The sequence below is a fragment of the Drosophila montana genome, unplaced genomic scaffold (assembly GCF_035044405.1).
Source record: "Drosophila montana isolate Dmon_TW-CO22-7 unplaced genomic scaffold, ASM3504440v1 contig_1505_1, whole genome shotgun sequence".
Taxonomy (NCBI): Eukaryota; Metazoa; Arthropoda; class Insecta; order Diptera; family Drosophilidae; genus Drosophila; species Drosophila montana.
The window spans coordinates 5,155,884-5,181,250 of NW_026996452.1; the positions used below are offsets into that span (position 1 = coordinate 5,155,884).

At 36.1% G+C, this 25,367-nt stretch overlaps 2 protein-coding genes across 3 annotated transcripts in view; both read right to left on the minus strand.

Annotated features, from left to right (window-relative positions):
• The window catches only part of LOC135438333 (mucin-2), a 31,405-nt gene that overhangs the window by 3,765 nt on the left and 2,273 nt on the right, over window positions 1-25,367 (minus strand). For both annotated transcript variants that reach the window (XM_064696621.1, XM_064696630.1), the window contains exon 2: window positions 286-4,415. In XM_064696621.1, coding sequence (XP_064552691.1) covers window positions 286-4,151 — 3,866 coding nt within the window. In that variant the 5' untranslated portion in view covers window positions 4,152-4,415. The remainder of the gene's footprint in view (window positions 1-285; window positions 4,416-25,367) is intronic.
• LOC135438356 (uncharacterized) lies at window positions 15,356-16,460 on the minus strand. The gene is made up of 3 exons (XM_064696654.1): window positions 15,878-16,460; window positions 15,672-15,823; window positions 15,356-15,572 (listed from the first exon to the last, which is right to left on the minus strand). The coding sequence occupies exon 1, from the start codon at window positions 16,357-16,359 to the stop codon at window positions 15,949-15,951; it is 411 nt and encodes a 136-aa protein (XP_064552724.1). The 5' UTR covers window positions 16,360-16,460; the 3' UTR covers window positions 15,356-15,572; window positions 15,672-15,823; window positions 15,878-15,948.

Below are 25,367 nucleotides of genomic sequence, written 5' to 3' on the forward strand. Positions count from 1 at the left end.
GGCCCAATAAAATATATATATATTTACTACGTCACAAGCTTGTAACCTTGAACATGAAGAAATTCATTATTTAATTCTTTTCATTCCTTTTCAATGACTATTCTAGTTTCAATTCGAATGCCTTATTTCTTATTCTATTTACATTTTCCTATTTTTTTTCTCTCTCCCTTTCTTTGAATTTCCTTCCTCATCTCATCGCTTTCACTTTCACTTGCTCCTGTTATTCTTTTTCTTCCCCCTTTTATTCTCTGTTTTTAAATCCCTCGATTTTCCCCTCTTACTCACCGATTCTTGTCCTCACACCCGGCTGGCACCTCGTCCGCCCTAGCAATGATTTGGGGCACATCCCGGAACTCTTCGAAGATGGTCGAACGCCGCTCCACAAACTTGCCCAACTCTGTGGCGCTCAGCAGATTGTGACGCAGCGAGGGATCATCGAAGGCGGCGTTGCCGTAGGTACGTTTTGAGGCGCGTAAATCGCGTCCCTTGCGCCGCACGCTGCCCAACACTGAGACATTGTCCAGAGAGTAGGCATCGAGGCTGACGGGACGACAGCGCTGGCTATAGGACATCTGCTTTTGGCGTTTGCGCATTAAATAGAGGAAAGCCACCAGCAGGATGAGCGCCACGACGCCAATTACGCTAACCGTTATGGCAATTATGACGTTGACATCGGTGCCAGTGTTGCCGGGCGGCTGTTGCATGTGATTCACATCGGTGGGCGGTTGTGTTGGCATTAACATGGGGATGCTGCTGGTGGTGGGTAGATTAACATTGGCACTGCTAGCAGTGGGCAGCATGCTGTTGCTGGTGTTGTTAATATTAATGTTATTGTCGCTGGTGGAGCTGTAGATGGGCTCTGTTGTTGTAGTTGTGGTTGTTCTTATGGTTTCGGTTGTTGTTGTTGTTGATGTTGTCGTTGTGGTGCTATCATCTAGCAAACTGATAAACGGCTCCTCCGTTGTGGTAGTTGTTGTTGGTGGCCTAATTGATGTTGTTGTTGTCGCCTCTGTGGTTGTTGTAGTCTCAGTTGTTGTTGTTGTCGCGTTCGCCATTGTCGTTTTGCTCAGCAACTGTTGCTCTGTGACACTTTCATGTTCAATCTGCTGTCGCTTATCCTCATTATCATCATCCTCATCGTAAAGCTCGGATGCGTCCTTTGCAGCTGCAGCTGTTGCAGCAGTAACAGCTGTTATTGCTGTTGCTGTGCTTACGTCTACCTCATTAACAGCTGCTACTGTAGATTCTGTTGTTGCTAGTGGCTTAACAGTAGTTGATGTTGTTGTTATTGTTGTTGATATAGCCGGTGATTCGCCTATGTTATTAGTTTCCAGCAGTGTTTCATGCTCGTTCAGCGCACTGTTAGCCTTAGCATCTGTCAACAGAGTTGAGGGTGTTGCTGTGCTTGTTGTTGTTGTACTGGAAGTGCTGTTATTATTGATTTGCAGTGCTGGGTCGTAGGCAGCGCTGTTATTGATTTGCTGCGATACTACGTTGGCAGTGCTGTTATTGTTTTTCTCGTTGCTCTTTTCAATTAATATATTATTTGTGTCTTTTGTCACATTTTTAAATGTAATTGTGTCTAAATTGACTTCATTGCTAATTTGGACAATTTCCGTTGGCGTTGGCGTTGCCAAAGTTGTTGTTGTTGTTTCTAATTGTTCTTCAAGCAATGTACGCGTCGTCGGCGTCGGCGTTGACGTTGGCGTCGTCTTCGTTGTGTTCACCTCGCCAGCTGTTCGCATACTAACTGTTATTGGCTGGCGCTCGGTCGTTGAGACCGCGACTGAGACGGAGACGTTGATGACGTCGTCGCTGTCGACATTGTTGCTTTTATCGCCGTTTTCATTATTTTCATGCGCCGTCGCTTTCATTGCCAATTCATTCGCATAGCGGGTGTCGTTCAACGCACTTGGCAGAGCAGTTGTTGTTGTTGTTGTTGTTTGCGTTACTGTTGTTGTTGTTGTTGTTGGCATCTCAGGCACAGCTGTTGGCGGCGCAGCAGATGTCGTTGTTGCTGCAGCTGCCTCTGCGTTATTTGTTGTTGCAGTTGTTGTTATTACGGACTTCGTTGCAACGCCAGCAGCTGCTGCTACTTGGGAGGCGAGCTTTGTCAGCTCTGTTAACGCTGGCTGCTCAGTTGCAGTCGCTGTTATTGTTGTATCTTTCTCATCTGCTTCTGCAGCTGCTAACGCTGGCTGTGCAGTCGCAGTCGCTGCCGCTGCTATGTCTGTTTCGCCTGTTGCGCCTACTGCAGCTGCGTGGGCTGTTGAGTTAGGCTTTGCTAGCTCTGTTAAGTTTGGTTGTGAAGTTGCAGTCCCTGTAACTGGAGCATCTGCTTCGCCTGCTTTTGGGATATGCTTATTAAGCTCTGTTAAGGCTGTCTGCGGTGTTTTTGTGGCTGTTATTGTTGCCTCTGCTTTGCCGTTTGCTGCAGCTGTTAACTCTGGCTGCGCCGTTACAGTCGCTGTTACTATTGCATCTCCCGTGCCAGCTGCCTTTGCCAACTCAGGCTTAGCTTTCATAGCCGCTGTTGAGTTCTCTTTTGTTGTTACTGCTATCTCATCAATTGCATACTCATCCTGTCGCCTGTCCGCTGTTGCTGCTGTGCTGTTAACAGTGCTGGCTGTTACAGCGCTGCTAGCTGAAGTCTCCATTTCCTTTTCATCTAACATATCATCCAATTGTAATGTTGTCGCCTGTGTAGCTGCCTCGGTGGCATCCAGTGTGGTGCTCATCGTGAGCTCTGTGTGATTCTCCTGGCTCGTTTGCATTAACATTATCTGCTGCCAGTCTAACAGAATTTTTTCCTTATGCTGTTCCGTGAGATTCTGTTGCTGCAGCTCAATTTCATTGGCCAGCTCTGTGGGCGCAATGGTGGTGGTGGTGGATGTGGTTGTTGTTGTTGTTGTTGTTGGCACCATTTTCATGGCAGCTAAGCTCCACACCTCCGCCGCGTTGGGCAGCGTCAGCTGTTGCGCATTTGTCGAATTACCACTGATGAATTTCGCACGTTTTTCGTGCTGTGGCTGAACTAGCTGCTCCTCCTCGATAACATTTTCATGCGAGGCGCTGGGCGTAACAGTGACGCCCGCGTGCAGCAGAGCTGCCAGCAGCTGTGGTGTGTGCGTTGTTGTTATTGTTGTCGTTGTCATCGGCAGCGGTCGCAGCTTCATGGGGGTAACGGGTGAGAGGGCGGCAACATTTTCAGTGCTGCTGGGAAATTGCATAGCACGCGCATGATCCTCGGCTCGCTGTGTGGACGCAAAGTGCGTTTTTAAAGTTGTCGTCGTTGTTGTTGTGGGCGTTGTTGTCAACTCTTGCTGCAGTTTTGATAGCTCTCCCTCCAGAGGTTTAAGCTGCTCCTGAATTTCTGCCTTTGGCACTTCTGTTGCTGTTTTCTGCTGCTGCTGATCACCAACCATAGATTGCACATTTTCTGGATTCTCTGTTGTAACATGCTGTAAAATTGCCTGTGTTTTTTTAACGTTTAGCTCATGTTCATTTGGCTGTGTAACAGTGGCTGCATTTACTGCTATTGTTGTATTATTCTGTAAAATTTCAAGAGCGCTGTTATCCTGCTGTTTGGCTGTCGGTTGCTCTGCTGCATTTAATATTAGCGCTGCTGCAGTGCTGCTGCTGTTCGAATCCCGCTTGGCTTCTTCATTTAGTTTAACAGTCTCCATATTAACAGGCAGGATAGGTGCAGTGTTGGAGTTTCCAGTAAGATTTACATTTGCTGTTGTTGCTTCTGTTGTCACCAACCGTTGCTCTTCTGCTATTTTTAATTTAGGAATCAGCTCTGTTAAGCCGCTGCTGTTTGTTGTTAACTGCGCCTGTTGCATTGGTGCTTCTGTTGTTGTTGTTGTTCTCAGCTGCAATCGCGCTGCTAACATAGCTAAAACATTGTCTTGACGTGTTGTTGTGGCTGTTGTTGTTTTTGTTAGTTCCGATCCGCTCGCACTTTCACTGCTCGGTTTAACAATGTCAGGGTCAGCTGTATGGGCATCCACACCCATATCCCCCACATGGGCGGTTTCTCTTTTAGCAATAAAACGTGCCTGCGTCGGCGTTGCGGGCCAAACCAGCAGCAGCAGCAAACAGGCGCCCATGGCCCAGTGGCGTGACAGAGACCCACCGGCTAGACGCATATTGCCGACTCGCTCGCTCTCAATGAAATTCCTCGTGTCGTTGCGTTTGAAAATTGTTGCTGCAATTTAACGCTTGTTCTCCTGCACTCGCTGCTTCTTCTTCCTCTTAGTATATGCTTAAAGCTTTGGTTACAATTGTTGTGCGTATTTATGTGCCCATTTTAAGCTCGATTGTTGTTGTTTTAATATTTTATTTTTAAGTGTTTTGTTGTTGTTTCGCGTTTCTTCACGTTGCCATTTTGTAATTATTTCAATTAGCGCGACCTGCAAAAATACGTAAAACATAAACATGAATAAACAATAGAATTAATAATAATTTTTTTTTCTAAATTACAGTCGATATTTGCCCAAGCGTTTCTCCCTTTAAGGTCAGCCCTATGCGGGTCAGGAACGTTTAACTATTTCGAGGCACTTTCTTTGAAGTAATTACAAAAACAAAAACTAACACCGAAACAATTTCCCTTGCCTTAACGGTAGTTAACCAAACAAATTCCCCATAAACGTTGGGAACATTATTAGAACACGTTATGAAATGTTTTTTAATTAAATGTGGGTTCCATAGGCCTTGCACAAGTTCAAGGTTAAGAGGTTCTAGGCAAAAACAAATAGGCCAAGCAAAAGGGAAAGCTGAAAAAATAATAATCTGAAGCTTTTTAATTGCTTTTCACAGACCTGAATTATAGTTAAGCGTGTTTGCCATATGTTCCATAATTACAATACTGTTGGAAATTTTCCTAAAGTCTAAATACCAATTTTGAGGGGGTGAAATAACAAAAATAAATAATAATATAAATCATATATATTGTAGACAAATCTTTTATCGGGAATGTAAATACTATACCATATATATCGTATATATACAGAGTTCACAGTTCCAATTAATGAGCCTCACATAAATCGTCACATCATCATCATCATCATTAAGATAGCTGAATTCTCTTCTATTAAGCAATTCTGTTCCGAAAACTACTTTACCTTGCGAACCCCTCAAAGAATTTCGGCACAAATGGGCCCAGATATTACCTATGTACATATGTATGTATGTATATATAGATATAACGAACAATAGCTGCAAAGTTCAGTGCACTTGGTTCGCAATGAAACTCCAATTTGACTATTGATGAAATGAAATCAAATGTAATCAAAATGGAGCAAATATTGGGTTCATTCAACTGCAGCGCACACGCCATATTAATGCTAAGGCCCCCAATTGTCGACATCCCTCCCCCAGCAAAGTTCATCGTCTCATATGCAGTAATAAAAACTATTGCAAGCCGTTGTGTATATACATAAGGCAGCTAGTTTATATATTGGCTGAATTGGGGGCTGGTTTCACCATGGTTATTCGAGGCTTTGTTATCTACCGATTCGCCCGATGTCATGTCAATAATGCATGCAACGGCAACGGCAACAGTCCACCCTGGTCACGAGGTGCTGGTCTACGTAAAGGGCCCAAACGGTTGGCAATTAACGTTAAAAGCAACTGCTGCACAGTGGTGCAAAGTCATAGCAATATATGAAGACAGTGGGCACATAAAAAAAAAAAATGATTATAATTTACCTGAATGGTTCTGTATACAAAAACATTACTTAACTTATCAATTTTAATATTATTGTTTAAACTAATTATTTATTAAACATTTTTTATTATAACCTTTTTTTGCTTTCGTTGAAATTTAGATAATTTTTCAGCTAATTATTATTACATATAATTATGTTATGATATATATAATATATAAATAACATTTTGTCAGTTTTACAAATTTAAAATTTTCAGCCCTAGTTTATCAGAGCTTAAACCACTGTGCCTTGATGGCGGTTACCTGTGAATACAAGCCTAAGGTGTGGCTTGAGCTCAGGTGTGTCAAGGGAGTTTCGGGCCACATATGGGTTCTTAATGGGCGCCTGGGCATGCAAATATGGTAGAGTTGAGCAATTTACAAACAAACATATACAACTAATAGAGCACAGAAGCTCATAAATAAATATGTAAAAAATGTTAAGCCCATAAACTCCGAATGTGCGTTTGCTGACTAACCGTAAACGAACAGAAAAAAAAACTAACACTTTGATAAGATATAAGTCAGATACAGTAGAAAAAAAAACACAGAATTTTGTAACTTTATTTTTCTGAATGTCAACTGTCGCTGCTGATAAGCAGAGTCGGCAAAGGTAAATTCTTATCAGCGGAGGCCGGCTGCTCGTCCAGCAACTGTGCAAGGTAAAAAGATTGCTTTAGAGCTTACAACAATTCCATATCACAGGGCTAACAGTGGCAACTGCAAATTATCTTTATTGAGCACAACAAATCTGCCGAAAATATGCTCAGAATCCAAAAATAGATTTATATAATATTTATATATTTATATCTAAAGCACATATAATATTTTTAACAGATATATTTTTTACCTTTGAATGTATAAAATATAAGCGACTATTTCTGGAATAAGACCTTTTCAGTAAGCTATTCAAAAATTAAATAAATAAAATTTAACAATTAAATTTATGTAAATATTTATTGCAATTTTATTTTATTTTTTATTTGTAATCTGTTTCAGGACAATAAACAAATTGCTTAGAAAATAAAGTAAGATACAAACAATATATATTAAATTATAGTTTATTTATTTTAATTTTTAGGTATATACATAACTGAAAACTCTTGTTATTTTCGTGTATTGGGTTCGATACGATATAATGTTAAGTGATCGCATAAAAATCATAGCATACTTTTTGGCTAAGCGAGAAATGTTAACAAAAGCCGCTTCGTTACCCATAGGATAGCTAAAGTAAAGCATATTTTTGGTTGTTAAACTGAAGATCACTACAAGTAAATGTTTTTTGTTGTAATATATGCCATTTAAATAAATTTTTATAAAAATGTGTAATCTTTAGGAATAATAGCGAGTGGAAAATGTGTATTTCTAAAAATAAAAATATCCATTTATCATTATTGTTAGTTACTTTAAAAAGTTTTTTATTTTTTAATTTTTTAAATGCTACAGCAAAATATAAAGTGCAGATATTTGATTTAATTGTTTTTTTTTTAATTATCTGAAAAATCGTTCTTACTCACAATTCTTTATAAAGAGAGGAAAATATATAATTGCTTAATGTACAAAATATATGATTTAAAGTAATGCATCCCAAAATCCAAAACAAGAAGAACCAAGAACCTCAAGTCTAGCATGACGGAGCATAATCTTACAGCATAATCGAAGCATTACGTAGATCCAATTACGAAACATAGTTGAACTATAGCCAAAGCAGGCAAAGCAGAGAGTTAAAAGAGCAACAAAACAAAAGGGCATAACTTGGTTTGCAATTTGAAACTCAGTACGCTTAACCCAAATCAAAACAAGTTACCCGGCGACTGGTGCTATAAACGTGACTCGAGCAAAATATTACAGCAAGTGCAGAAGATCCAAAGAAATGTTAATGGAAACCCTGAAAGAAATCCGCGGACTTTGACTAGAAGAAGAAGTATCATTTCCGCATCAGCGGCAACGCGCTGAAGATGAACGAATGGCTTAGAATCTAAAAAGATCTGAGCAAAGACTACTTCAGAGATCTGCCACACAACGGATGATCGTGAGCTGAATGCAAAAACCAGTTTTTGCAGCGGCCCAGACGAGAGGGAGATTTACAAACGATCTTTAGTTGAAATCGATTTGCAATTAAAATGATTTCACTTCGAGTGAAACAGAAACAGAAACAGAAAATGTTGAAAAATGTATTGCTGCATACTGTGACGATCGTCTAATGGATCTTGCCAAAGACCAAGACCTGTGACTCGATCAGACAGTCAGTCATAAGTTTGGACCGTAGCATTGATTGATGAGCAGAACGTGAGTTATTTTTACTCCAAATGATCGCAAGTTGGGCAAGAGCTGATCTCTTGCTCGTTGATCGTTATGTGGAAAGCTGTGGAAATTGTTGTGACTTCAAGATCAACAGCAGCTCAGTCTATCTTTACAAATTTAATTGAACTCTTAAGAACAATGAGATAATTATCGTGACAGATGATCGCAGGTTGCGTGAGAGCTGTTCGTGGAAATTTTTACAAATTATATGCTTGGCTTGATAGTTGATCGTTATGTGGAAGGATCAATTATATACTCTGAATACTCATGAAGTGAAGAAATTGTGCTCCAAGAGGTTAACAATTGCTGCACAGCAAGATCATCTTCGCATAGATCGAAGTTTTGTTGAGTTGATCGTTGATCCTTAATAGCTCAGGAAATTGTGAAAAGCCCCAATTGTAGATCGTAATAGGAGAAGCTCAGAAAATTTAAGAAATTCGTAGAGTTAGGAAAGCTCCAAAGTTAACAATGAATATACAAGAATTTTATTTGGCCTGTTGCTTTCTTCGAGCGCAGAGATATCATCTTCTAGAAATTTAAATCAACTCTTAAAGTCAACAATTATTTACAATCTTTAGCCTTAATTGAAGCATTTGCCGCTTTCTTTCTACACAGCGGCGGGTCTGCGCGACTAATCACCAGAATTCACGAACCAAATCTGAAGCTAACCCAAATCTGGGTATATGCACGCACTCTACAAATTGTAGAATTGTTGAATCTGCGGAGAATGCAGACAGTTATGCTTGTTAATCACAGATCGCGGCAGACTAATTGTTGGCAAGTATTTCATGCAGTTCCACAGAAACATATTTAACAATAATAAATAGGAATTTTTATTTTACTTCTTCTCTATTTTTTTTTTTTTTAGCATTAAAATCAGCCAAGTGAAGAATGGGGCACATGACGCTTTATAGCGGTTGCCGGGCGTTAATTATTGTATAAGGTTGGCTTCCAGGTTTGTCTTTCTTCTTCTTCTTCTTTTTTGGCTTATAATTCACAGTACGTTGACTAAAAGTATATATAACTGTTTTTCTTTACCTTGGTAATTATGTATGTTGAAATGTGAAATTAATTGTTTCGCAAAATGTTTGACAGTTGCTCAAGTTTTTAAAAGTCGGGCTGTGGGTGGGTAAAGTAGAAGGTGGGCAACTCTTTAAGAGATACTTAAGAGATACCTATATGGAATATAATAGATATTTCCATACCCAAACGGATGAAAAAGGCGTAAAGGCTCTGGGAATAACAGATATATATATTAGGGGTACAAAATACATATATATGGTATGAATATTAAATATCTTCTAGTTTATTTTGACTTCCTTTCTCAATAATATGTAATAATACGCAACAAATAGAATTTCACCCGCAAGAGTGGAAATTTGTATACGAGTGAAATATGAATATTAAAAGTTGAATACGTTTCTATGGAGAAGTAAATAAATAAATCTGAATGGTATTTATTAATATGCAACATACATATGTATTCAACAGTTTCTGTTACTGTTTACTATTGAAAATGCTTTAAAGGAATGGTAAAAATGTTGCATATTGTGAATTTGTGTGTGACATTCAGTCATTATATAATGTTCGAGAAATTTTTAAAAAAAATTCCAACGATTTCATTTTAACAACAAGCTCCAATACAAGTCTATTCCAACTTTTTCAATCTAATTTATAGATACTAAGCAATTTCTAGTTTTTTATTCATAACTCACATGCATTCAACGCTTTTGGGCCGAGCCGCAGTTCATTCATTTGTTTCATTTTAATTCGTCTTTGGGATGACTCATTTGCATGACATTTGCTTATATCACGCGTTCGAGGGAAATCAAAGCTCAATTCACATTATGTTTTGTTGGGCCCCTCGGGCTGAACTTTCAACGTAATTAAAATAGAAAACAAAATCAAACAACAAAAATCCACAAATTCATAATATGCCAAAAATACCATCAATTTTGACCTTGTGGCCCCAACTGCTATGGCGTTTATTGAACCAGGCAGCGAGATGCCTCCACAACATGCCGGTCAGTTTTTGCATCTATTATTTCTTCTAGCTCTCATATTTGTTGCTCAAATAACTGATGAGCATATTAAACATATACGAGTATTCTATATATATATTCCATAATGATGTAGATATAGCCGCAGTTATTTTGATGTAGTGCACTTGAAACTATGAATTAAATGGAAGCAGAAAGGCTAAATACCCTGTGTATAGTAGCTGATGAGTTCTTAATAACTAACTAAGCATACCTAGGGTATCCATATATATGTACTTATTTTACTGAATAAACACCTGTCACTAACATCAGATAAGTTCTTATATAAGTTGTGCGTATCTGAGTAGATATTCAGCATAAAACATTTTCGTCTGTTGATTTTACATACGCGGCCATACATACCGTTTTGAGCCATTTTATGGGCATAGGGTATAGATGTATTTATATGAATTTCCATGACCGCATCATATGTTTGCCAGATTTTTAGCAAACATTTGCAAATTTTTATTCTTGCCGAATTAAAATCCAAATATTGCCAAACGAATCTGTAGAATCTTTTTTTTAAGAAATCCTTAATGAATTGTAAATCAAAGATATTAAAACAAATATTTTCATATCAAGTCTTTTTACGCCCTTGTAAAGGCATTATAATATTGTCATGATATGTGTAATGCATAGAAGGACATGTCTCCGACACCATAAAGTATCTATATATATATATATATATACATATATGTGCAGATCAGCATATATATTTAAGATCAGCATCAACAGCCGAGTTGATATACTCATGTCCTTCTGTCAGTCTGTCTTTTTCTATGTGAAGTATTCTCTCAGTTTTAAAGCTATCGTCTTGATACTTTGCAAAGATCCTTATCATTGTTGCAGGCAGTACATATATCGGAATCCACTATAGCATATAGCTGCCATAGGAACGATCAGTCGAAACATAGGTTCTTGTTTGGAAAACTCTTTTGTTTATCAAGATATCTCGAGCAAACTCGGCATTTATAAGCTTCCCTTTGCTCCCCACCGGAACAAGATATCGTATATCTACCATAGGAACGATCAATCGAAAAGTCGGTTATTGTATGGCAAAATATTCTGTTTTTCAAGATATTTTGCATCTCAACTGAGCATTTACTAGCTTCACTATGCTCACATTTCTGCAAAAATAAATGACAAGAGTATTAGATTTTCGGTGTACTGATAATAACTTTACTTTCCCGTTTATTTTTTTCTTAATATTTAACTAGAAAAAAGAAATCAATTGAGAGAAATTCAAAATAAGTTTGAATATTTTCATAACCCATTAAAAGGCAGCACTTGAATAAACACAAACGTTAAATGTTTTTTTTTTTCAGTAAACTAACGAGTATTTCACTCATCTCATGACCAATTCAGAGTGCATCATATTAAATTGAAATTTTTTTGAAATGATTTATTGACATAAACTACTTTAGTTGCAATTACATGTAAAGCTCGTGTCGAAATCAAGTCAGCTGGCGTCAACTACACAATCGCCTGATCACAGAAATAAAATTGGCTCCACAACAAAAGCCGCACCAAAAATTAAATGCAAAAATCGAGTAAATTCGAGCATTTCGTGCGATTGAATAGCAAAGAGTTATGTACACTAATCAATTTGACAAATGTGCGCTCCATATAAATATTACAATAGCCTGCCCCCAACTAAACTGAGACTGTACCAAGAGGTGTCACTACAATGCATTCGCTGTGAATGGCAACTGAGCCAATAAAAAGCAAACAAAGAACAGAATTAAAAGCAATTGCATGACAATTAACCTTAAAGAGAGAGGGGGAGAAAAGGAGAGACAAACGTTTTGACATAATATTCATAGAACATGAAGAGTATATCAAGGTAGAATTTTTTCACCCAATCTATGCTGAGATTGTACCAAATGCATGACTGTAGCGCATTCACTGTGAATGGCAAAACAAAAAGAGAGTGTAAAGCAATTACAACATGACGACAGTAACGACAAAAGAGAAACAGAACTGGAAAAGGCAGTACATATGTATATATAAATAGTATGTTAAGCATAGAGCATTACAATCAAAATAGGCCTTTTTTTATAGGGGAACCGATGCAATTTTGTCTAATTGTTGAACTGCATTAGAGGCAATTATGCAGCAGCACATTAACGTACAAATGAATTCGTTTCGTGTCGCATATCTCTTATATCTCCACCAATTCCATAGAGCTTGTCATTAGAGTAATTGTACAGTAAAAAAAAAGAAAAACAAAGAAAGAAAAACATGATACAATATTCGTATGCATTTGGGGCAAATACTAAATTTGATTTACTGAGCCAGTTTGGCTCCAAATTGGGCACGCGACTTGTCGTCTGTTCAGACATTTATATATTTATATATGGCTGTTGGCCGGGCCCATAAGTTGCATTTGGTGTGGCCAAGATTTCAATCTATGCTGCCTAATGAAACGGCAAAGTGTGACCGAGCGGCAAACTGAAAGGCAATTTATGTGTTTTTTTTTTGGGGTTGGTTTTTAATTTACAGGAGCAGTGCACAATTTGTAGGGTGGCTCCAGTTAGAGCTGGAAAGTATTATCTCTGATGGAAAAATAGTTAAGGGGAGCTGAAATATGTGGAGCAGCGTTTATTCGCTCGAACTACTGTTTCGTTGTACCTTAGAGGCTTGAAAACAAAAATTAAACTGAGCTTTAAGACATTTACAGTATAATATTAAAGCTTGAATTCTTTATTCAAAAGCTTTATTAGCTCGCAGCACTGTTTCGTCGAAGTTTAGAGGCTTGAAAACAAAAATTAAACTGAACTTTAAGACTTTTAGCAGTATAATATTAAAGCTTGAGTTCTTTATTCAAAAGCTTAAAGCTTTTTAATTGAATAGAATTTGACGTCTAATTATTTATTAGCTCGAACCACTTAAAACCTTAAAAATCAAAAATAAAACTGAGCTTTACGACTTAACTCCAAAATATTTATATTAGCTTTTTAACGTATTCAACTGCTTAGAGCTTTTTACTTTCAGAACAAGAAAACAAGAACTAAACTGAGCTTCAAGAGTTTTTAACTGCAGAATATTAAGGCTTAAAGTTTTTTTAATGAAATACTGATTAATTCATAATATAAATCAAATTTTATATAATCAGTGGATTAAATAAAATCTCGGGGCAAACTATATTATATTTGTAATAAGAAGCTTTAATCTCTAAATCTTAAAATTCAGAAAGCTGGCTGATCAAATTAAAGCCTTAATTTAAGTATGTGAGTTTAAATCTCGGCTTAAAGCTAAAAAAATATTCAAAAGATAACTTAGTTCTAGCACAGAATATGTCAGAATATGTTAAATAAATAATCAGCAGCAAATGTCTTCATCTTGCTATAAGCAGCCCATTTGGACCAGCCTTGTCTGAATCTTGACACATTCAATCAGCTGAAGGCCGTCAATCAACAGACACTTATCCGTCCACCAAGTACCACAAAAATAAAGCGTTTATGGTGACCAAATTAAACTGAAAATTGGAGCAAAAACAACAAACATTTGGCCACTTGCTACATACAAATACGGAGGCAACTAAGTCGAAGATCTGTGCCCTTTTTACGTGGCCAATTTGAATGTCACGAAATTGAATAGCGTTTGGTAAATTGGGCACTGACACAAGAGAGCTACCGTTGCACAGTGGTAACATTCGATATATTTTGGTAGAAAATTCTTCATTTAATTTGCTTTTCAAAATGTAAGGTATTTAGCAAAAAGTTGACTTTATATTCATCTTGTTCTACAGATAAGTCTAACAAAGGAGGTTAAACTAGAAAAGTTTGGTTATAAAAACCGATCTGAGAGATCGATTGGATGATACATTCGCAATCTCTTTCGCACTCGGACTCTTCCAATTCTTCGTATCTTTAAAAGACGCCTGGCAAGTCAATAAGGATGATATAATTCGCAGACTGTATATTTGTTAGGTCTCGCATTTATTAAATGGAGAGAATTTGAAGCATTAAAAAACGAGCGAAATTTAAGACTTCGTTTTTTTCAAGTTCAACGAGAAATCAAAAACAAATTAAATCAACGAAATTTTAAAATAATTTACGTGTTCCATTAAAAAATATAGATATTAATAAAAAATAAAATATTTTTGGTTTTTCTACAATAATAAAATTGAGAAAACTTTTCTAGTCTGATATTAACGAAATTAAAGCAACTCTTTCCCTTACCATTTTTGACCAACTTTTCGCTATGCCGTCCCAATGTACGGCAATAAAAAGAGTCGACAAATTTCTATTGCTATTGGTTTTGTTATTGTTGTTGCTGGACACAATTGCACGTGTACTGGTTTGTATTTTGTGGTATTTGGTTGGATTTGGACTGTTTTGTTTTTTTTTTTGGGTTTTTCGCTTTTCGTTACGAAGAGCATGAAAATAGTTAAAGCCATGATGAAGTCGCAATGCGCAGTGTGAACCAAATTGAGGTTATTCCACACAAGCGCAGCCAGATGAGTTAACATTTTAAGCCAGGTCTACATAGAGTGTGTGTGGTGTGTGTGTGCAGTGTGTGTGCATTGGAGTTGTGACTCATGTGAGTTCATTCATTGTTGTCGCGTCAGCTGAAAACTTTTAGCTCATTCGCGTAGCTCACAGCATAGCAATGAGCTGCGGATCATGTAAGTCGTGAAATAATACGCTGTGGCAATTTTCGAGTAACTATTTATGCAATTGCAATTTAGTTTGACAAGAAAGTTCATTACAAGTAGAAGAATGAGAGTTAATTCTAAATCTCATCAGCAAGTGAGAAGAATTGTAAAGCTTTTAACTGTTTCTTGTTTCCTGAAGATAACTTGAATGAGATATTTGGGATATCTTCGACACGCCGAAGATTTAATACCCTTATTGACATTTGATCTATGGCTTTGCAGATATGTGAGCATCGTGTAACTTTTAATTGCTGAGTTCAATGAAAATATCTTGAAAAACACAGTATTTTTCCTTATTGTTTATATATTATATAGTGCTCCGATTTTGATAAGATTTTGCATATATATGAAGAGCAAAGTGAAACTGATAAATGCCGAGTTTGCTCGAAATATCTTGAGAAACAAAGAAGTTTTCCATACAGAAATCTATTGATCGGATGATCTTTCTAAGGCAGCTATGTAAGATTGTGTTCCGATCCGGTCGGTTCAAAACTATAGCTTTAAGAGGGAGAGACTAGTCCGCATAGAAATAGACAGACGGACATAAAGACTGACATGGCAATATTAACTCGGCAGTTGATGCTGATCTAGAATAATAATATATCGATATAAAATATGTAAAAAATAAAAGCATTAAAAGTATGTGGTTTAAATTGCATATTAATCTGGAAAATATGAATTTTGTTGCTTTGTCAAAACATTTTCTTGACATACTGTATATCGTTAATGGGGTCGGATATGTCTCTTTCATGACACAAGAGGCTATTAGCCTCTGCATGGGTATAAAAACGGAGGTTTTCCATATAAAAACTCATATTTTACCGATTCTTCCTCTAGAGCTGTATGATATAGTGATTCGCTGTGGATAATAGAAGATATTGAAATTTGTAATTGCCGGACTTGGTCAAGATCTCTTATAAAACAAACAAGTTTCTCATAAAATAAATTAATTTTCTACCTATTCTTCCTAGCACAGCTTAATGATATAGTAGTCCGAACGGGCTAATTCCGTCATCTGAGCAAAAAGAACTATACAAATATCAAGCCATGAAAAATAATTGATTTTGGGCATCATATTCCTTCAGTTAACTACTTATATAGTGCGGGGATCTGTAATATTATTAATTATTATTATTAACTCCAAATCAAATTTGTAATCATAACTTTAAAACATTTTGAACTAGAAACTAATAGCATTCGAAACAGCTAACGAACGAATATTCAAATATTCGTGACTATTTGTCACCCCTTATACGCTGAGCTAGCAACAGATCCTTGGGCATAAGGGTCTTTCGCTGGCCATGCAGCGCACACAGATTGGACTCCTCAAACAGCCCAACCAGATAGGACTCGGCAGCCTCCTGCATGGCAGCCAGGGCCGCCGGCTGGATGCGCATCCGACAGCCAAACTCTTGGCTTATTTGACGCACCAAACGCTGAAAGGGCTGCTTGTGGATGAGCAGCTCCGACGACCTCTGATAGCGACGTATCTCACGCAGCACAGCTGCACCGGGTCGATACCGATGGGGTTGCCTCACCTCGGGCAACCCAGGTGGTGCCATCTTGCGGGTTACCTTCGGTGTCAGGGGCTTGCGTGGCGCCTTGCCAATCATTTTTTGGTGAGGGGTCTGCTTAATGTGCGGCATCTTGACCCGATTTGAAGACTTCTTTAGGTTTATTGTTTCAATAAAATATAATCGATTTTTTTGGGAATCTATTTTCAACTAGGCCAACTATTCCTAAAATTTTTTAAATCTAATGTAAAGGCAGCCCATAAAATCTGTCGAAGGTTGTGCCTTGTAAAAGACTCTAAAGTAGATTTCAAATCGAACAAACATTTCTGCTGCTTGGACTTAAAGCTCTTAAAGCTAAACACTGATATACTTTAACAAACTAAAAGCTAGAAATAATATAAAATAATTTAACCGCAGTCCAAACTAGTCTTGGAATATTTAGCAAACTATTTCGATCTATAAAAGAAAATCAAGTTTGAAACCAAAACATGGATAAAGGGATTTAAGGATTTGGAAAATGGGGTTCAGTGAGCACCCAATATAAAGCTAACAGACAGCAATTTTTTGGAGCAATCTGTTAATCCGGACGCGGTCGAAGGCCTGCTTTAGGTCTCCGAAGAACCCATAGCATTAGTCTTTGTCGTCGTAGCCTTAATAATATGGTTAAGTGCCCTTGCCCTCGCCTGAACCCAAATTGGTGACCAGGAGGTCAGAAAACTGATCGGTCGATATTACTTAGGGTCATATTCTAGCTAGCCCGACTTATAGATCATATGGATCCTAGATAACTTCCACTGGACAGGGAAGTGTTGAAAATGGAGTTTCTTTCAGAGTTCAGTTAGAATGGAATATAAAAAGGATCGAATAGAAAAAATGAGAATAGACTTGAAGAGAACAGAGTAAAAATAAGATTTGCTTAAACTAACAAAATAATATTCAGAAAATTGAGTTCGTGCAAAAAGAAAAATACACTTTAATTAATTAAAATAATTGCTATTAAACGAGCGCAAAAGCTTACAAAAGAAAATTCCTTAAAATATGCACACTCGAATATATGAAAGTGGAAAAATAATATTGTTTTTTTTTTCTTGGTTTATTTTCTTAAGTTTAAAGTCAACTAAATGAATTGTAATTTTTGTTTTTATTAAAAGTGCTCGTAATAGTTGCAGTTGTTGTTGTTTTAGTTGTTGTTGTTGCTGCTGCTGCAGTTAAAGTTGCTGTTAAATGAAAGCAAAAGTAGGCGCTGCCGCAGCACTTTTACTTTCCAGCTGAGCTCTGAGATGCCATCGCTTGGCATCTCTCCCAGACACATTTTCATGGCTAATTTTCACAGCGGACAGCTGGATGGCAGACATAAAAAAAAGAAAGAAAAAGAAAACAAGTTTTTCCGCAGACTCAGGCACATTCAAATGTGTTAATGTCAGAGAGCGGCTGAGCGGGCAGTGAGAGGCGACAAGTTGTTGCGGTTGACGTGGGCGGCAGCTGATCATTATATAATTAAATTCACGCTTGACTTTCATTTATGTTCCACTCAATTGGGTGATATCGCCCACATGCAGAATGTGTACTGATCAATATAACGTATTTGGCATATAATTACATTTATTTTGCTGCCATTTTTGCCAACTGTTTCTCTTTTAGAAATTTTCCCAGACTTTGCAGGTCTTTCATACGACAAAAAATAATTTGGGCCTAAAAAAAAAATGTCAATAACTTATCGAATATTTATAACTTTTTCTCTGTTTCTTTGACTTTTTTTTTTTATTGGTCTTTTTTTTTTGGGTCATCGCAGTCTCGCTTTTCATCTTCTGTTGTTGCTGCACACGCAAATTTGTCATTGGCAATGCGAAAATAAAGGTTTAAAAAAAACTTAAATATAAATACAAATACATATACACATATATATACGTAAAGGGCATGTATGTGTGTGTGGCAGACATATATTTAGCTAATATTTAAATCGTTACCTCGACAGTTCAAGGTTTGTCCAAGTAATTGATTAGCAATGGAGCGTTAACTTTTAACTCAAATAATATGCCCCATAAAAAACTTAAGGCTGTTTGCAAAAATGTATGGTGTTTGGAGTGAAAGGTCTTAATGGAACTTAAGACTTGCAATTGATATGCCTTAACAAGCTAAAAGCTATAAATAATATAAAATAATTAGGGCGTGATAAACACACAAGTTCTCCAGTTGGGCCGAATTCTATGCAAAAATTCATTCTTCAATAACTTTTGTGTTTATTGTCCGATCTTTATGCAACTAGCACAGCTTTAAGATAGTATTCGAATGTGTGTATATTCCAAAAATCATATAGGAATTGTTTTAAAAACTAATTTTATTGTTCATCTCATTTAGAAATTCGTTCATTAAAGGTTTTTGTTGTTCATCGCATTTAGAAATTCTTTTAAAAATAAACTTTAAGAGAAAAGAACGGAAATATATGCAACTAGCTAAATTATCTTTGTTTATAATATACTGCAGTATGTACATATATAATAATATATTATAAGCTACAACATTAACATAAACTATTTACTAACTGCTTAACAAAGTTATTTTTAAGCCTAAATTTATCTATGCTTACTTCCTAGAACTTGTATTGAAAATAGCTGATTCTAATTTACATAAGATTCCTGGTTCGAAAAGTCAGGTAAAAGGTTGAAAAAAAGTAAATTGAAAGTGCGCAATTAATGTACATAAACAACAATAAATTAACAATTTAATTAGCATTTTGAGAATTTGATATGGCTATTGAATGATATAGAGAATATATCCGACGATCTGTGTAATGCGCGAACTCGAGTAAAGGCAAATGATATGGCAAGACGTTGCTAATTGACAATAAAAAGCTCACCAAATGTTAAAAACATTGCTATATAATATACCTACTCATATATACATATATACATATATGTATATATTTATTTGATAATCGCAAATGCATAATAAATTGTGTGGGTTTTGCCCCGCCGGACCCCTGGACCAACTGTTTTACCTGACTTCTGTGGCTAGCACGAATATAAAAACTGGTTTTATGTCGAGATAAAAAGAAATTCAAGGGAACTCCACATGCCAGGTGTTTGTGTATGTTGAATTCGGGGAATATCGCTGCCCAAAGGGCAAACACAAACAATAAACAAATCAAAAAAACCATATAAAAAATGTAAAGTACATTTACACAGTTTATAATATTCTGTGGCCAATTACTTGCAGCGCGTGGAGAATGTGATTTCGTATGCAAAATAGGTGCACGTGTTGCGCCTACGGAAAACTAAGTGTTCAGAGTCGGCCATAATGGATACGAGCGCGTACACTGTGAGAAAAAAGGCCATTCATATTGTGTGTTAAAATCGGTCAGCTTCAGCAATACATTTTAAAGTAACATTTAGTATGTCAGCAACATTTTGTGTATATTTATGTAATTCTGCAGAGAATATGTGAAAACATCGAGAGTTTTTCATAGAATGAATATAAACAGTATAAAAGTATAAGAGTATACGAGTATATAAACATATAAGTAATATAAATAGCATGCGTAGAATAAAGAAGTATAAGTATAAGTAAAAGTAGGAAATATATTGAGATATAAGTTGTATATAAGTAGTGTAATTATAAGCAGAAAGTATAAGACGTGAAGTTTACAAACATATAGGTAATATAAGTATTATGCATAATAAGAAGAAGTATAAGCTATATAAGTAATAGTAAGAACTGTATTGAGTTATAACTTCTATATAAGTAGTGTAATATAAGCAGAACGAAATTATTAGTAGAAAGTATAAGACTTTAAGTATAAGAGCATAAAGTAATATAAGCAGTATGCGTAGAAAGAAGTAGTATAAGTATTAGCAAAAGTAGGAAATAAATTAAGATATTAGTTGTACATAAGGAGTGTAATATAAGCAGAAAGAAAGTATTAGTAGAAAGTATAAGACTTAAAGTATAAGAACGTATAAGTAAAATAAGTTGTATGCTTAGAAAAAACCAGTATAGGTAATAAGTAATAAGCAGGAAATATAATGAGTTATAAGTTGTACAAAATTAGTGTAAGTATAAGTAGAACATATAGTATAAGCACTTTTTAGAAATATAAGTTGTCGTAGTAGGCGGTATAAGAAACGAAGAAAAAACTACATATAACTCGTATAAGTAAGAAATATTAGTAGACATGGTATAGGTGGTAGAAGAAATGAAGTAAAAAACAACAATTAAAAAAATAATCAAGTAAAAATATGTTAAACGTAGTAAAGGTATAAAAGAATCCCAATTATATTTAGTAGTGAGTATAAGAGAAACATGTAGTATTCTTATTTATCTAGGGGGAATTTATGCAACCAGCGAAATACTCTTTGTTTGTGATATTCTTAAGTATATAAAACTGCTTCATAAACTATTTTTTAGCCGCATACCAAAATCTAGTAAAGGCAATGGTAATAAAATAAGTAGTAGTAAACGGAATAAGTCGTATAAGAAGTAAGAATTATAAGTAGCTGTGATATAGGTAGTAGAAGAAGGGATGTACAAATAACAATCAGAAGAATAGGTAGTAAATCGTAGTATAAATATGAAAGGTATTACTCCGAAGTATATAATTAGTATATTTAGTAGTAAGTATAAGAGAAGAAAATAGTATAAGCAATAGCAAAAAGTAGAATTATTAGTAAACGGTATAAAATATATAACATTTTTATTTGTAGGAATATTGTAATATTACGAAGTATTGTATATAAGTATACAGTTATACATATTATATAGGTAAAACTTCTTGCAGTTTATGGGCTCAATAAAATATAAAAGATTTTAGGAAATGCAACAATATTACTTGGCTCTTTTATGTAGTGACCAGAGGTACACAAATGGCGCAAAAGGCAAACAGTTTAATAAATAAATATATTTTAAGAAAATAAACAATTAAAGAAACATGGCTAGAAACTTTTGCTGAGCATATTGAAAACATTATCAACCAACATTTTTCTGTCAGTGTAAGCCGCATCGCCTTCCACTCACAGCGAGTGTTTACAACAAATGTTGTTTATTTTTGTTTAACAAAAAATTGCAAGCCATATTGCACTGACGGCTGACACAATGGGCATAGGTTGTGTATCTTTGGGATGCATAAAAGAACTACAGCTAAAAAGGCAAAGTATCTGTGAGTGCAAAGCATAAACAAACAATGTGTGTGTGTGAGTGTGTATGTTTTATGTTGATGCATGTGTGTGTTCATGTGTGTGTGTGTGTGTGGGCTGCCCTCAATGGCCGTATGTGAAAGGTAAACAGAAACAGTTTTTGTTAAATGCATTTTTATGCCAGCAGCTGTGGCTAAATACACACACATCCACACACATATATATATATATATACACAAACGAGCACACACTCAGAAATATAGCGACATATGTGTACAGGTAAACACAGAGCCAAAACAAATGGGTTTTAGGCCAAAAGCTGGTTACCAACGCGAAAGAAACAAAAACATAAAACTAGGCCCCAAAACAACAATTTCCTGCCTTTTTATGGCGCAGGGGGCCAGGCACCGGGTCACAGTTCAGGGCCGATTGGAGCAGAGAGACCCAATGCTAGAGCAAGATGTAACTCGCACACAAACACACACACACACACACACACGCACACGCACAAACATAAACACACACACACACATCATATAATTGAATTAAATTCAATCATCGCAATGTGCCCAATAATAATAGAGCCTACAAAAAGCATTCTCAGAATTTAATTCATTTCAAGCACTCCACAATAGAAACTGAAAGACTAGTTGGACTTACATCAAAATTACAATACATAACATATATATATATATATATATATATATATACATATATATTATTATATGCTTTTATTTATGTGCATTAATATATTCCACGTTTTCGATGTTTAGCAGCTGCTTGTTAACTTAAGTACACTTTAACTCTTTATCAATTTGCCTTCGCATAAAGTGACCATGGAGGACGGCGCTTGTGCAGCTTAATTTTAGCTGGCTTTAAGCTGGCAGTTACAGAAGAAACCTATAAAAATTCATTTAACGCATAGGCGTCCTCCATGTTCTTTACTTTATTGGAGTATGGATTAGGTTACTTTCATTATTAAGTTTACTTTCATTATTAAGTTTCAAGCTAATTTCTATACTAGCTCATGCTTGCTGCTGCTTGTACCAAGTTCTCCATTGTCATTTTTATTCGAATGCGGAAAAACTTGCCAAACGGCGTAAGACGACGCTTGGCATAATGTAAAGAAAATCAAATGGCATTGAGTAAAAACTGCAAATGGAAACTGAAAGAAAACATTGAGTGTTCTAAGTGAATACTCGAATTATTCGCTGTCTCATTCGCACCCAAAAAGTTACTTCCTATGAAAAGTTAAACGTTCGTTGACTTTTTTCCGTTGCAAGCAGTTGCGCTTGTCAACAAAATAATTTAACTTTTAATTGAATTAAGTATGGAAAACTTGTATGAGAAGCGCAAAGAGCAGCGCGCATCTTATAAAAGGAAACAGAGGGATAAACAGATAGACAAAGAGAGAGAGAGGGAGAGAGAGAGAGAAAGAGAGACTGAAAGATTGAGAGAATTTAAAAGTTGAAACAACTCTTAAACTTTATTTAATAAGATAAGAGGGGACGATATTGCTTGAACTTGACAAACAGTCAATTTGGCTTGCATAAAATCATAACTTTTGTTGTATTTTGACTTACCGGAACTTTGACTTGACGAGATTTTGACATCGAAGAAGTCTGATTGCCGAGAACATTGATTTCCAGGTAGTCTGACATTTAAGTAAATGAAATTCCTGGGATTTTTGGCAATCAAGTCCCGGAAAATTCCTGGGAATTTACTAGGGATTTGTATTTCAGATAGTTCCAGGTACTTCCAGGAACACTGACCGTGAGGAAGCAAGGCTTCCAGTAACTTTGAACTATATGTATATCAATTTCAAAGACTTCCAGGTACTTCCAAGAATTCAGCCTTAAAAGCACGAAGGCTTCCTAACTTTGACTTCTAGAAATATTCATTTAAGGGAACCAAGACTTCCAGTAACTATTGCTTTAAGTGTCTTTGACATTTCAATTGTCGGCTTTCCAGAGACTTTGGCTTCCAGTAATTAAGACTTTCAGAGATTTCTAGGTGGTTATTTCTAGGAGCGGGATCGCAGAAACCAAGACTTCCAGTTAATAATTTGAAGTGTCTTTGAAATAAGATGTTTAGCTTTCCAGTGACTTTGGCTTCCAGTAACTAAGACTTCCAGAAATCTGGACCTTTGACTCTTGTGAACATTGTACCGTTGTACTAGCACATTTTGCTTCTGCTGTGCAACCTGTTCCTCCGCATCAATCAACCACAACGTAGTCAAAATGACCAATAAACATTTTGTCCATTCGATGATTGCAAAATGCAAAAAGCGCAAGATAAGAGCTCACACGCAGACCGCAAAATGTTTTGCAAGACGCAACCAACAACAAAACCAAATAAAAGACACCGAAACAAAGAGATGCAGAAAAAGAAGAGGAAGAAGAAGAAGAAAGAATTAGACATGACAACGACAAAAAAAGATGAAGAAAAAACAAGAACCGCGATAGGTCAGGTCTGTGGGTCTGCAGGGCAACCTTAATGCAATGCGACTCGTTTCAGGGGTGCCGCCCCCTTCCCTCCCCCGCCACCTTCCTCCTCCACAGACCTCAACTGAAACTCAAGACACTTTGCGACAGTGTTGAGTAACGCCCACAGAGCACTCGCTATTTAACTTAATGAGACCAAAGCGAACCGTAGAAAGAGATTTCAGCTGTAAATTTCTGGGCCCGCAAAAGTTTCTTTACTTAAGAGCCAACTAATTTGAGATGATGTAAGTTGGGGAAGTTAGAGAAGTGTTTCTTTTCAGCATAAACTTAAGACATAGAATGGTGCTTTTAATAAGAGGGAATAGAAGCGAGATACTTGAAAAAAAAGAGAGAGGGAGAGAGAGAGAAAGAGAGAGAGAGAGCGATACTACAGTAACTAATCCAATTCTCAACTCGATTTTTACCATTTATATTTTTCTACACTTTTCCTATTTCGGCTCCTCTTCATTTTTTTTAACGACTTGACAAATTTCAAGTTTGATTTCGATTGTGTTCTACAAAGTTGCTTTCGATTATTATTATTGCAATTGAGGAAGAAAACTATCGGAAAGAGTTCTCAGTGTAATAAAAATGCCTCATTTGCATGCGGTCTAAAATTTCCAAGTACCTTTATATAGCTTTATATTAAACTTTGAGGTTAACTACTTGAGAACCGGTACGTTTATGATTTCGACTGTAAAAAGCTATACGAGAAAATAAAGAAAATTGAGATTTACCGCTTGCTTTGAACAACCCTAATATAGACTTAATAATATATGTATTACAGATATAAAAAATATGATATATTTTCGACAACATCTTAAATATATTAATATTAATAAGCCAAAACAAGGTTTTCTTAAAAATTAATATGAATAACAGATTGTTAAATATGTTATATATTTAACTATATAAAATAATCAAAAAATAATCGAGGCCAAAAACAAGATCTTCCTATTTTCATATTTAGAAATAGATTAAAGAATTAAAAGTAATACAAATAATGAATAACTGGATTGTTTATGATTTTGTTTTGTTTTCACTCCCTGAATCTTAAACATTTCAGCTTCACATATTTACAATTTGCGCTTAATTTCTGCACACTGTATTTCATGCACTTTTCACACAGCTGTGTACCACTGTGCAGACGGTGTTGATTCTCTCGTCTTTGACTTAACAAGCGGGAAGGTCATAAAACAAAAGCCTTAACTTGTGCTAAGAGTTGCATTTAAAACGTGGCTGAAACTCTGACTATATCTTTATGTCTCTCTATATATTTATATGTGTATATATGGCTTTATATATATTTCTTCTTAGGCCAATCTATGCAAAATCGAATGCCTCAGGCGAAGGTTGCCGCTCGGCGCATTTGCCACATCATGTTGCAGTCAAGTTTTTCTTCATTTTTTTTTTTAATTAGAGACAAGCAACAACAACGACAACAACAGCAACAACAACTGAGACAACAAATGCATTATGCATTTTGCAGTTACAACATAAATTGTTAATAATGGGCCTCAGGTCTCTT

What these genes read in the sequence shown, in the direction of transcription:
- LOC135438356 (XM_064696654.1), bottom strand. Translation starts at nt 16,359, where the DNA reads ATGCCGCACATTAAGCAGACCCCTCACCAAAAAATGATTGGCAAGGCG.